Raw genomic sequence first — 12,197 nt, forward strand, 5'->3', positions numbered from 1 at the left:
ACTTCTCTTAATAACACACACAGATTAAATAAGTTCGTCAATTTTTATGCCTACTACGTTAAGTTAACCATTGATTCCCTTAGAATGCATTTTTATAGATTTACTTTAACGATTTATTTTTAACGATTTATTAGATTGCTAAATATAGTGAAGACGATTTTTATTTACTAAAAAAGAAAGAATCATTTTTTAACCTTTACGAGTCGGAATCATGAGTTACGAGTAAATGGTAGTATAATATTTTTTTATCGACGACTACTTTTAGTTTTCATTTGATGACTACGATTACCCAGCGCTTTTTTAATAAACCACTACATATTCTTAATTTTCCGAATCGACGAGTAGGGATTTGTATATTAAGACAGGGTATAAGGTATTAAATTGCGAGAAATGTATTTCCGGTTCCGGCCCGCTATGAGTATCTAATCCTCTCTCTCCAGCCTGGAAATCTCCCATCTTCAGCTGGTAAACCTCGTCACTGCTACAGTTTGTAACATGTATTAGAATATGAATTATTCTTCGTAGGTACAACGAACATCTGAAGGGATGCATTTTCATAACTTTTTTCCTAGCTGCTGATGGCGGAAAGCTTGTCTTACCTTGGTTATTAGCGTAGAAGCTTTGTATATTTGTTCTGAGCAGATGAACGAGTATAGGTAACGCCAAAGCGGAAGTCTCCGGAGACGCAGGTCCAGTGTAGATGATCAAAACAGGATAGGTTGCCATTTGTTTGAACCTGGAAAGTTGATGCTTTACCTGAAAATCGATTGTAGACATCTTTAATTTTTCAATGTCATGTCGAACGCGCATAAGTTTTCGGGTGAAAACGATAACTTCTTGATTGTAATAAGATCAATGGAAAAGGCTATTCTGGATTTTAGTGATGCTATTTAACAGTTCTTCTGAGGTGTACTTATTTACTACATCATCACATGCTTTTCGATCTTCATTGGTTTTTAGCGGGATCTACCCAAAGGCGACAGCTATGTACGCCTCTTGTTAGGAAGAAGTGTCTTGACGCAAGGATAACCACTAAATATTTTATATTTTAAAGCAACGTTTGTCGGATGGAGTAAATTAAGGCTACTTGTACAAATAAACTGTATCACAGATTTTCTACCTGTTTAGTTATATTCTCCTTGATTACAAGGAAAGGTAATAAGAACCCTGATATTTCAACAAAGCTTAAAATTATGTTTCTTTGACTAGTGTATATATTTGTTGTCGATTGTGCACTGACTGCTGGAAAAGTAATCCCGAGAGAAGCTCATCCAGTGAACAAACGAAGTTATACCTTTTGTTGTAGGTAGTCGGACGCGAGCGTATTAAATGGCAAAATTTTTACGCAAAGGTCCTCAACGTAGATGTCAGCTTGGTGATCTTCCAAATTTTTCATGTCAACAGGTTCTATATGGTATCCTTTAAAAGTGCGATTTAAACCCACAAGAATATCCTGCGACAAAAACAAATACTAGTTTTTGTAATGGCAAAAGGCTTACGGAACCTATAGAACAACAACAAAAAGATCGTATAAATGCAACAAGTGTAATAAGTAACTTTTTCTCTGATTTTAAGGTTCACCTTACAAGTACACGGATAGTGAGAAAATAACATACAATTAACATAAAGGATTGTTATAGACTGTTGGGACTTGAAGGAGGTAACCACTCAATACAACCGTTTGATTACGAGTTTACAAATGTTGCGCTATAGAAATAAAGTAAGTAAGACATATATATATGACGGGCTCAACCAAACCAGCGATTGGCAGCTTTTAAAAATGTCATAACGCTGTTAATATTTCTTTTGACCCTCTGTTAAGTTTGTTCGTGTTGCTTATAGAAAAAAAACATTATAACAGCCTTAGAAGTATTGCTTGCAGATGTCGAGTTTTCATTTAAAAAATTTACTCGTGACAATTAACGTATGGAAATGTCTGCTGATATTGTTCCCTTCATTGTTCCACGCACGCAGATGAAAGTAAACAAACCCATCAATGAATATCACCAATTTGGTATAGTGGTAAAAAAACAGTCTTATTAAACTCACGGGAAAGGTTTCCATGAGTTCCATGTTAGCGAGCACGACTCTTGTAGGCAGAGCATCCGAAGTAATGGCAGATTGCATCAGGTTGGGTAAACCGGTAGGAACAACAGGATCAGATAGCGCGGCTTTGTCTTTATTGTAACTTGCTTCGTTTAAGTCTTTCACATAATCACCGTCAGAGTGTTGATGCTTAGTGTTCTTCAAAGGATGATACATGTCAGTGAAATGTTAGCAAGCACTAACGCTGTAACGTCCATTGCTATCTACTAAGTATTAATAGTAACATCAGTCGGATGAAGAGAATTCAAAAAACAGTTTTTTTAGTTATTTATAACAATAAATTTAGCAATTAAATAGTTATTCCGAAGATCTTGTCTACACTATGTTTTGACTACACCATTATTTACTCACCGTAGTCAAGGCGTTTTTAACGAAAGAATGTTCAGATCGAACAGACTTTGTTATATCGCTTTCATCACTGCTTGACTGTATAAATACTCTCCGACGCTTCTTGTTTGACACTTTTTTATCTCTAGATATTTTCTGTGTAATGCTTGAATTAGCTCTGACTGACGATAGTATGGATGTCTGCTCCATGACTGTGATTTCGAGTGGAAGCGTCGGCCTGAAATCGAAGAATGTTTTTATCCGTTTCACGATATTGTAATTAACTAGGTTGTATAGGGGTCTAACTTGTAAAGAACTAGGCCGACATTTAGTGCTTATATTATTAGCTGGTCATCCGCAGAGTTTTAAATGGCCATTATATTTTATGTTGGAGTCAATTATCTTTTGATTGCGGCCCAACCAAGACCACTCCGGCAGTGCAATTTCTCCAACATAGCTTTGACAAAATATGCATTCTCCTTAATTGACACCATCAGCCATTGATAACTAGCAAATCGCACAGACCAACAATGGCGCGGCATATTCCTCTATTAGTGCTCTTACCAGTACCTCAAACTACAAATGTAGATATTAGGATCTCGGGCTCACTAACGCTGTACACAAACACCTTATAGGTACTACAATTCAAATTATTCTAGTGGGAAGTTTATAATTAGATCCACTCGGCATCGTAGCTACGTGCCCAATGTTGCTTTCTCTGCCCGACATTTGCAGCTCTTCACGGACTATGTAGTTTGTCATCAACAGTAGTAAGTTGTGTCTATGGATGAAATGCTTCTTCGGTAAACGAATTGACTTTTGGACACAGGATCAGTACGGCGACCACCGCATTAGGCCTACCGAAGCAGCTATATAAACCAGTTTATCTATTGGTAAGTCATCAGTTGTACATCGGTTGGTAGCACAAAGTAAGAATATACTAATTGTGTGTATAATGACTTCGTTGCAATATTTAAGTAATGGTCTGCTAGTATTTAATACTCATTGATGGCTTTTAAAATCTAGTGGGAAATGTGAAACGATACTAGTAAAACATGTTTAAAGCGTATCGCGGATGCTCTTCTTACTGGAGACGCGTTAAAATCTGCACAGGTAGTTAACATTATTAAACAAACTTTGAACATAACCGATAAATATAATGAATTTTAGAGTAACTTACTCTTCTACATCTCCTTTGACGACGAATGAGTCCTGAGAATCGTAGCTTGTGTCATCAACTGAGGACGGCTGCGAATAACACTCCTCTATCGGGACCAGATTACGACCGCTGCGAATAAGAGGATGCTTTCCATGTGGCGATAATTGAACGTTTACTTGAAGGTACATACCTGAAAACATAGCGGAATGTAAAATTTTGGTAAACATGTCTGAATTGTCCTAAAGTTGTTAATAAATATTAACTCTGGAGTTGCACTCAATGAAACCAGTTTGTTTTTGAAAGCTAATGGTTTACCGTTCAAAATAACTGCGGAAATTTCAACCATCAGCAAATACTCAATCACATTTCGATGGTTTGCTTTTTTTTACTACAGTAGGAAGGCACATTACTCATATAATCTTCTATATAATCTATAAATATAGTAAGTATCTTGTTAAAGAATAGAAGAAGCCTTTAATTTTATGACATACCTTGTGTTTGTGCGATCGGCGAGGTATCATCTACGAAGGAATTTATTTCGTAAGCGTCATGGTTGGTTTCATCTTCATCTGTGCTAACAAAATCCTCGTCCACGGAATCCAGCTCGGCTTCCTCTTCCAGGAACTCATGGCGAGGCCTCTTTTTAGGTTTTCGTTCCTCCAAATCTTCAAACAGATTGCCCATAGTTCGATCCTCCAGCCAAGCCTTGAATATTATATGTAGACAAATGATTAGCAAATGTTTTTAATACTAACAGTGACACTGAGTGCGAATAAAAACTGTCTTATTAGCACCTGTGCGCAATATTTTATCTGTGGAAAGAAGGTTCCCAATATTATATGGAAATACATATGTTTTATTGTACCTTAGTTATTCGGGTGTGCAGCACGAGTAAGCAACGTATAAAATTAAATACTCAGGAATCTTTAACAAGCCTTCAGTTACCCTGGCTGTGGTCGGTTGAACTAAGGCGACTTTATCAGAATTCTGTCCATCGTCTCCTAGTCCCTCGAGGAGGTTACCAACTTCTTCATCAGCACTGCTTGACGTGCTAGACCAATTTTGCTTACAGGCTTTTTGTTTTCGGAAATATCTTCGGCTTGTAAGAGGTACGGCATCCTCTGAAAAGCTTGACAATGCCTTATCGTCATCGTCTTCATAGGCAACCTTTTGGATTTTCTGAGATTTGGCTACGTTTGACCACGTTGCAGTAGCCGTGTTTTTAAGCTTGACTTGAGTTTCTGATGCAACCGGGCCTTTGGAATTCAAATCTAGTTTGAATTTCAGTTTTTCTTCGACCAGTTTGCTTGGCTCCCCATCCGATAACGCGTCAATCACCTCTTTTTTAAACGGAATAACCTCTTTCTGCGCTGTTACAGCCATCGGCAGGCATTTGACAGGCGAAGTTTCATCATTCGCATCTTTTACAGCGGCTATTTTCTGTTTCTTAAATCCTTTTTTTATCGATGGTTCAGCAACAACCTCTAAATAGTCCCGAGTAGCTCTTGGACGTGGAGAAGCCAACTTGTCTTTATTTTTGCGTCGTTCATTAATCTTTTTCAAAAGCTTTCGTAGAACATCATCTTTCCCTATCTCCTTTTCGGCTGAAGAGGACTCGATTACGTCGTTGCGTCTTTCATCTGAGTCGTTTTCGGCACCTTCATCTGATTTTGAATTCGGCGTACGCTGCTTTTCGTGTTCATCAATAGTTCGTAGTTCCTTTTCGAATTCATCCGTAAATATATTCTCAAAATGAGTTACCTCACGCTTAACTTTCAGTTCTGGATGCTTGTCCTTTGCGGCAAATTTGTTCAAAATGTCATAGAGAGATTTCGTTGTTTCGCGTGGCTTGACCGTTTGTTCGTGCTCCTTTAGAGCATCAAAGACTGAGCGAATTTTTTTTGTTGGAATTGCCTTTTGTGCACTGGAGTTCCAGGAACCATTTCCCCCAATCTTTGTACTTCCATCATCTTTTGACACTGATGCTTGTGTGTTCATTTTCTGCCTCGCTTGGAAAATTTCTTCCTCATCAATCTGCTGAAATAAATCATCGTCGTCCTCAAGGGTTAAAACTGAAGAATTCTGAACAGCTCCGCTAATTGAAGCCGAACTCATTCCTGCTATAGGTGGATCAGATGTAGTGCAGTTTTGGGCATATTGTAGAGCATGATTTGCAGCTTTATATAAAGCCATTCTTCCCCTACCGTCTTTACAGCTAGAAATTTCGTGGATAATTCTCATCGTAGTTGTTTCTATTGCAGGAGTACAACTGATAGGTTGTTCAGTTTCAGTTTTCGCATTTTTTATTAGCTCCGATTCGTTAATCTCATAAAAAGTGCAAGCATTTTTTTCCTCGTGGTCGTCTATTATAGGTCGTTCTATCTGCTCTACTTCCTGTATTCTTACATGCGAATGTACTTGGTTATCAGAATTATATACACAAGTAGCTATATCCTCCGGAATATTATCGCGGGAGGAGGACAGTTGTACAATCCTGTTTGAGGCATTTTCTCTTTCAGGAAATGTGCCAGAAATAGTTTTTGATAAGTGTTTTGTTTTTCCCCGGAGGGTTTCCCCATCGAAAGCGAACAGAGACCCATCGTGGCTGTCCTTATAGCCATCCTGAGAATACTGGGCATTCACTCTGTTGGTAGCGCTAGTTTGTTCTCTGGAAGTATCATTTTGTGGCACAAGTGTGGCATCATTGGGTTCAGTTCTGTTGCCTCTATAAAGAGCACCCACGTAAGCACCGTTAGAATGATTGCTGTCGTCATCAGATAAAATTACAATTGTTTTAGGGTCATTCTCTTGCTGGTGTTTATCTTGCGTTTGCGTTTTGAAAAAGTATTGCAAATTCTTCTGTTTTTTGCGTTTTTGTACCAGGTTCACTAAAGCGGTTACTCCAAGACGGGATTGACTGCTAGTTGATTCGATATTTGCTGCCTGTGATCGCTGAAGTGGTTTTATTGGTGTTATTCGTTCATTTGGATGGAATGGTGTCAGATTGTCAGTTAACCCTTGAGTGGTTGCTTTTGCCAGAAACGGCGTAGATGTGGAAGGAAAGACTTTCGAGGCTGCTGGTGTCGTTATATCGTTAAACAGATCTTCATCCTCGGAATCTGAAGTCTTCTGACTTATACGCAATAATGGTACATCGTTACCTATATGTTCCGGTGACATCTTTTGACTAGCAGCTCTGCAACTACTTAGTTTACGTAGAGAGATTAAAGGATTCTCTGGACTTTGCGGCCGTCCATCAGTGCCAGTTAAAGAGATAGTGTATGTTGAGGTTGCCGCTGCAATGATTTGAGTCTCTGCGACACTGACGTAAACTTCACATTGCGGGGCAGATGTAGTGATTCCGATGTCGCTAAGATAATTCTTTATTTTCTCTACAGAATCGAGAACATATGGGCTCATCTCGTTTGTAATGGCAAGAAATTCATGCCCACTATAGTCGAGCTCTTCGCCAGCCGTATCCTGAAAAAAATTGATACAATTTATTAACAGCTGTATTGATTACTATAAATGAAGTCTGAAGAATAAACAAAACCAGGTTTGCAAAATGATCAAGACACAATAATAAAAAATAAATATATTTACATAATTTCCGTACTGCAGTCCCATTTTTTTTGCTAAAACTGTATGTGTTTGTGATAGTGTCAGGAAATACACAAAGATATGCTTTAAGACAGGCTACAAATAATACAAGACCACCCAACACTGTCTTGGGCAATACGCAAATCTTGTTGAACTTTACTTTATTTTCAAATTTTGCTTCAAATTTGGCTTTAACATCTATAGGAACCTTTATGATCTTGATTATAAGTGCAATGTGTTTCATTATGATTTCAAAATGAAAGATTTGAGGATGCCTGCCGCGTGTGACCTGGCGTTGTCATGGAGCAAAACGACCTGATTTCGTTTATTGGATCCTTTGTGTTGAATAACCTGGTTGACTTCATGCAACTGGGCCAAATGAACGTCTCTGTTAACTATCTGATTTGTAGGAAACAATTCCTAGTAAATCTAGACCTCGCAATCCTACCAGATTCAAAGAATAAGCTTTCTTGTATGAAGATCTGGTCTTTGGCTTCTTTTCTGAAGCTACCCATTACGATCTCTGATTATGTTGTTACATAAACAGCACTTCTTAATGCCGGTGACGAGTCTGTGCAAAAATCAGTCATAAGGGGCCCATGACGCCTGATACCAGACAAGATGTTGAGATGCAGCGTTAAGCCGTAATTCCCTGTTGACGTAAAGAACTTTTAAGAAGCACCCAAGCTTCAAGTGCCTCAAAACCAAAAGATCTGAGGTCGCGGCTACAGCCTACCTTTCGGTGAATCCCCGAGTTGTTTGTCGACTATCTCCTTCAAAGGAGCCTTGACATGGTTGTCAACAAGAATAAACCAGAACGGGGCATTCTCTAGGTTCTGGATGCCGATTGTAAACTTGGAAAACCGCTATTAAGCAGCCGTTTTAACGATAGCATCGTTGTTCTATACAAAGCAACTTCGTGGCTCTTGAACTACTAGTATTCAAAACCCAAACTTAATTAGATTTTGCTGTCTTCTTTAGCTACTATTTATTTCATAGAAAACATGCTATGGCTAATAGGGCCAAGGGGCACATGTGGAAGTTGCATTGTTACGAGGTTGAGCGCGTGCAGTTTACGGCTCCTTTTGCGACCGAGAGATGGAAATCCAGAGTCGAAAGCTATGATGCATTCTAGACCTTATTTTCTATATCCAACATCCAAAACTCATCCGTGATTGTGTGACGCTCACATCTTTTACCCCCGCAAGAATAAAGGTAAGATCATATACGATCTATTACATAATGTAGATTCATTCGCATACCTCCAGCCATAAATACATCAATAAGCACACGGCTTATTGATGTTTTTTTTCACTGATATATCACCCAATATAATAATGCATCGGTAGATAGAAGAAAATGAAAACCCTTATGCGACAAATTTTCTAGTGTTACGGCTCTAACTCGAGAAATCAGATAGGTCAAACACAGAGACAGTGCAACCTTATAAATGTATATTGACAACAACTTTAGTCTGAGTGTTTCTGATTTCCGAAAATGCTAGATGAACCTCCAAAAAAAAGGAGTATTTTGACTCGTTACGGAAGCTAACATACGAGATAGTATTGTAAGGCACCTGACCCTTTGTGTTTTTGTTCACTCACCATCCCGTAGCCTTTTTCGTCGTTAACGTTTCGTAGCATTTTTCCCTTCCATGAAGAAAACACGTCTTCTGGGCAAAAGTGAGCATAAAGCTTTTTCTCAAAATCATCAATGCCCGCATTTCCATCGAGTCTGAAAGCAAACGAGCGTGTTTTAACTAGAGACGCGGGAATCGATTTAAAGATATACTTCTTCTGTTACTAATATTTTATGAAGTCAAGAACACTAGTATAAACAAAGAATCTATCTCACCTATCACATAGCGCAAGTGCTTGCACCATGGCTTCTGTGTCCTCGGCGTGGCCAACACGAAACGTTTGCTGGGGCTCCTTTTGCCACGGACCCCACGTGGAGAAGGATAGATGCCTGACGTTTCGACGCTGAGAAGCCGTTTGCTGGATATGGGCACCTTGTTCGAAAAACTAGGACCACTTAAATCAGTCCATTTTAGCAAATAGGGTAGTAGGTTCACTCATTCTTACAATTGCCATAGTCAAAATGCGTTTCGAGTCAAATACAATAAAAATTTTCCTTCATAAAAAGATAGCACATTATGCATCGGCAAAGCGGAGTGCCTTATACGCAGACAAATTGTATCCTTAGACCAATCCATTTTTTATTTCCACAGTCATGTTACATACCTGAAGTTATGACTTTTAGAATCAAACATATAATTACGTCCAAAACATCGTTGACTATTGACCTGTATAAATCCTAAACCATAAAACATTATTTGAAGTACGTTTGACTATTCAATAAATAAAAATCTATTAGCACGACTTCTGAAAGGATACAACTAAGCCTGGATGAAGACTTCCGAATCCAAAATTTGGGTCTGCCGGTTAGACTTTTCCCATAAATAACGGGACAGTTAAAAATAATGCAGAGTCAATCTCATTTTGCGGTGCCCGCTTCTTTCCCTCATTACAGAAAGTCATAGGATTATTATCATGATGTATTTGTTAAGAAATACCTCGTTCTGGTAGGAGAACGTTTATATCGCAGCGAAAATTCCTGTCGAAAAGGGCCTGCTCTTCTTTAGTAAGGTATCCTTTACGTCCACGTGCAGCTTGTTTCGCCAGGCTACTTTTCAGGTTCATAGAGTAACAGCCCGTTTTAGATGCTTTAGAACTAGGTTCGTCTACAAATAATGATTTTTCGAGAAATGACTGCAACAAAAATATGATGTCGTTCTTAATTTAGCTTGCGTTAACTTGAGTTAGTAAAAAAGATTTGTTTAGCCTATACATATGTGGGGTAGCCTAAAAAAATGCGCTCACTTTCAACGGTATACTTGAAAAAGACTGTTTAGTTAAAGATGAATAATATTTTTATCCCTATAGAATTTTTTTATTCGTTTGCTTCCAGGTGAGCTTCGTACAATTGACTGTCGCGGGCTGAAGTGAAACGAACTACGCATAAGATGAAGCCGATTGGATAAATACGTTTTTTTTAGAGGCAAAAGTGTCTTTTTTCCCATAGAATTTGATATCAGTTTAACTGCTCGTAAACCAAGTGCAGCAACTTTTTTCACACTTCCGCGATTTGAAAACAATGCCGCATCAACATTTTTGCGTTTTGCTACCAATTATTTACCCTATCTAAGCCTTCAGAATCACTTAAGTTCAGACATATCATCAAAGACTTGTTTCCATAAGGAATCTAACCGGAGTAGGTCACCTTGAAGTTGTCTAAGCTTTCTCTAGCCGACATATGAAACCGCAAGGCGACCATAAAAGCAGCTATTAACCTTAATAATAATATCTCACTTCCTTAATTTCTTATTCTTCCTTTACTCCTTATTTTCCTTTCGATTATTAACATTATATAAGAATGTTTAGGCTGAGATCTGAACCAGCATTGCAGGATGTTTGTTAGTTATGATTATCCAAACAACCCACTAAAAAAATGCGCGTCACCCACACAGATGATGTCACCCCTCAAAGCACCACGACGGTTATCAGCATCCGTCTGCGCCGACATATCATCTAATTTACGCTTGTATATGCGTGTGCGCGAATTAATGACGTGGCCAGCAGGACACATCTTCATAAATATGGCCACTCAGGCCAACTTCAGAGTCGAATTGTTTTACAGGAGAATTGTGTTGCGTGAAAATTGTGTGTAAACTATATTGTAAAAAAAAACTATCAGATTTTATGTTTATCAATATTATAACCTAATCACCAGCTATTCTATAATTAACTTTCTACATCTAAAAATGCGTTTAATTGGATCCGTTCGATCCTATCGAGCCGCGGGTCCGATTTGATCGCACGGATCAAATCTGTTTATATTAGAACAGACTGATAATAAATCACTGTAAAAAAGTAATGGGTAAGATCGATCAAGAGGATAAATGTTGGTGTACACTATAGTTTACTATAGATCGGGCATAACATTAACAGATAAAATTAACCTGATTGACGATAAAGGCACGTAGCGAAGCCTGCAGGTTCGACCAGTAATAAATTTGATTGTTTTCTTTTTTAAAGTGCACTTTTCTTTGTACTTGCAGGAGGTTTCATTGTAATCGATTATTTTACCTACTCGATTTTCAACGCTTGTTAGCAGCATATAAACGGATCCTTTCCACTTGGGAACTCGCCGCAGGGCGGTTTTAGGAACGTCAAGACAGATCGCAAGATCAATCCCAGATATCTCAAGTGTCGGAGCTTCATTAGTTGATGGATCTGAGACCACCTGCAAGACAAAAATTAAGCAGCTTCTATATATAGCAATTCCCTTTCTCTAGAGAGAGAAAGATATTATACTCCAATAATTACATGGTAACACGGGCAATACGTAACGCTTCATGTCGAAAAATATTGCTTACGCATTCTTTAATGATTTTACCAGATAAAACTTTCTTCATATAAATTTCGCTCATATAAGATTTTGAAGGTACGGTCAGTACTCTAAGTGGTAATAGGAGGTGCGAAGCGTCCACTGCAAAGTTTGGAAATATCCGTACTCGATACACTAGCATAAATCGAATGGGTATTTACACTTACAACAATACAGTTGTACTGTGAGTCGAGAAAGTTCTTGTGAATCGTTTTTGAATATTTTCGAACGTCGTAAACAAATGACGAAGCGATGCGGGGCATTGCTAGGAGAATTTTGTTAACTTCCTCGCACAGCGCGGCCGAAGGAACGGCGATCAGGATACGACTTACTGAAATTGTTTAAGAATTTAATTTGTTCAATATAAAACTGTCGCGCTACATCCGAATCAGAGATGTCAAACGTCTATTGTGGGCACAAACACTTCATATTTCGCATATTTAAGGAATATTTAAGGATATACTTAATTTACACTACCGCAAGTTTACTTAAAACCCAGTTGAGAGTATGTCTAAGACACAAAGAAATTGATCTATTATCTTAAACCTAGTAGTTC

At 38.3% G+C, this 12,197-nt stretch overlaps 1 protein-coding gene across 6 annotated transcripts in view; it reads right to left on the reverse strand.

Annotated features, from left to right (window-relative positions):
* Positions 1 to 12,197, reverse strand: part of LOC111251995 (uncharacterized) — a 29,760-nt gene that overhangs the window by 15,556 nt on the left and 2,007 nt on the right. For 4 of the 6 annotated variants that reach the window (XM_022809229.2, XM_022809228.2, XM_022809227.2 and 1 more), the window contains exons 5-16: positions 11,809 to 11,972; positions 11,345 to 11,497; positions 9,768 to 9,963; positions 9,047 to 9,203; positions 8,797 to 8,926; positions 4,538 to 7,072; positions 4,084 to 4,297; positions 3,614 to 3,782; positions 2,458 to 2,671; positions 2,050 to 2,244; positions 1,295 to 1,453; positions 600 to 756 (exon numbers count right to left, since the gene is read on the reverse strand). In XM_022809229.2, coding sequence (XP_022664964.1) covers positions 600 to 756; positions 1,295 to 1,453; positions 2,050 to 2,244; positions 2,458 to 2,671; positions 3,614 to 3,782; positions 4,084 to 4,297; positions 4,538 to 7,072; positions 8,797 to 8,926; positions 9,047 to 9,203; positions 9,768 to 9,963; positions 11,345 to 11,497; positions 11,809 to 11,972 — 4,443 coding nt within the window. Of the gene's footprint in view, positions 1 to 143; positions 482 to 599; positions 757 to 1,294; positions 1,505 to 2,049; positions 2,245 to 2,457; positions 2,672 to 3,613; positions 3,783 to 4,083; positions 4,298 to 4,537; positions 7,073 to 8,796; positions 8,927 to 9,046; positions 9,204 to 9,767; positions 9,964 to 11,344; positions 11,498 to 11,808; positions 11,973 to 12,197 lie in introns of those variants that run through there. The other 2 variants (XM_022809230.2, XM_022809231.2) reach the window with 2 other exon arrangements.

Source organism: Varroa destructor, unplaced genomic scaffold (assembly GCF_002443255.2).
Source record: "Varroa destructor unplaced genomic scaffold, Vdes_3.0 BEIS01000005.1, whole genome shotgun sequence".
NCBI lineage: Eukaryota > Metazoa > Arthropoda > Arachnida > Mesostigmata > Varroidae > Varroa > Varroa destructor.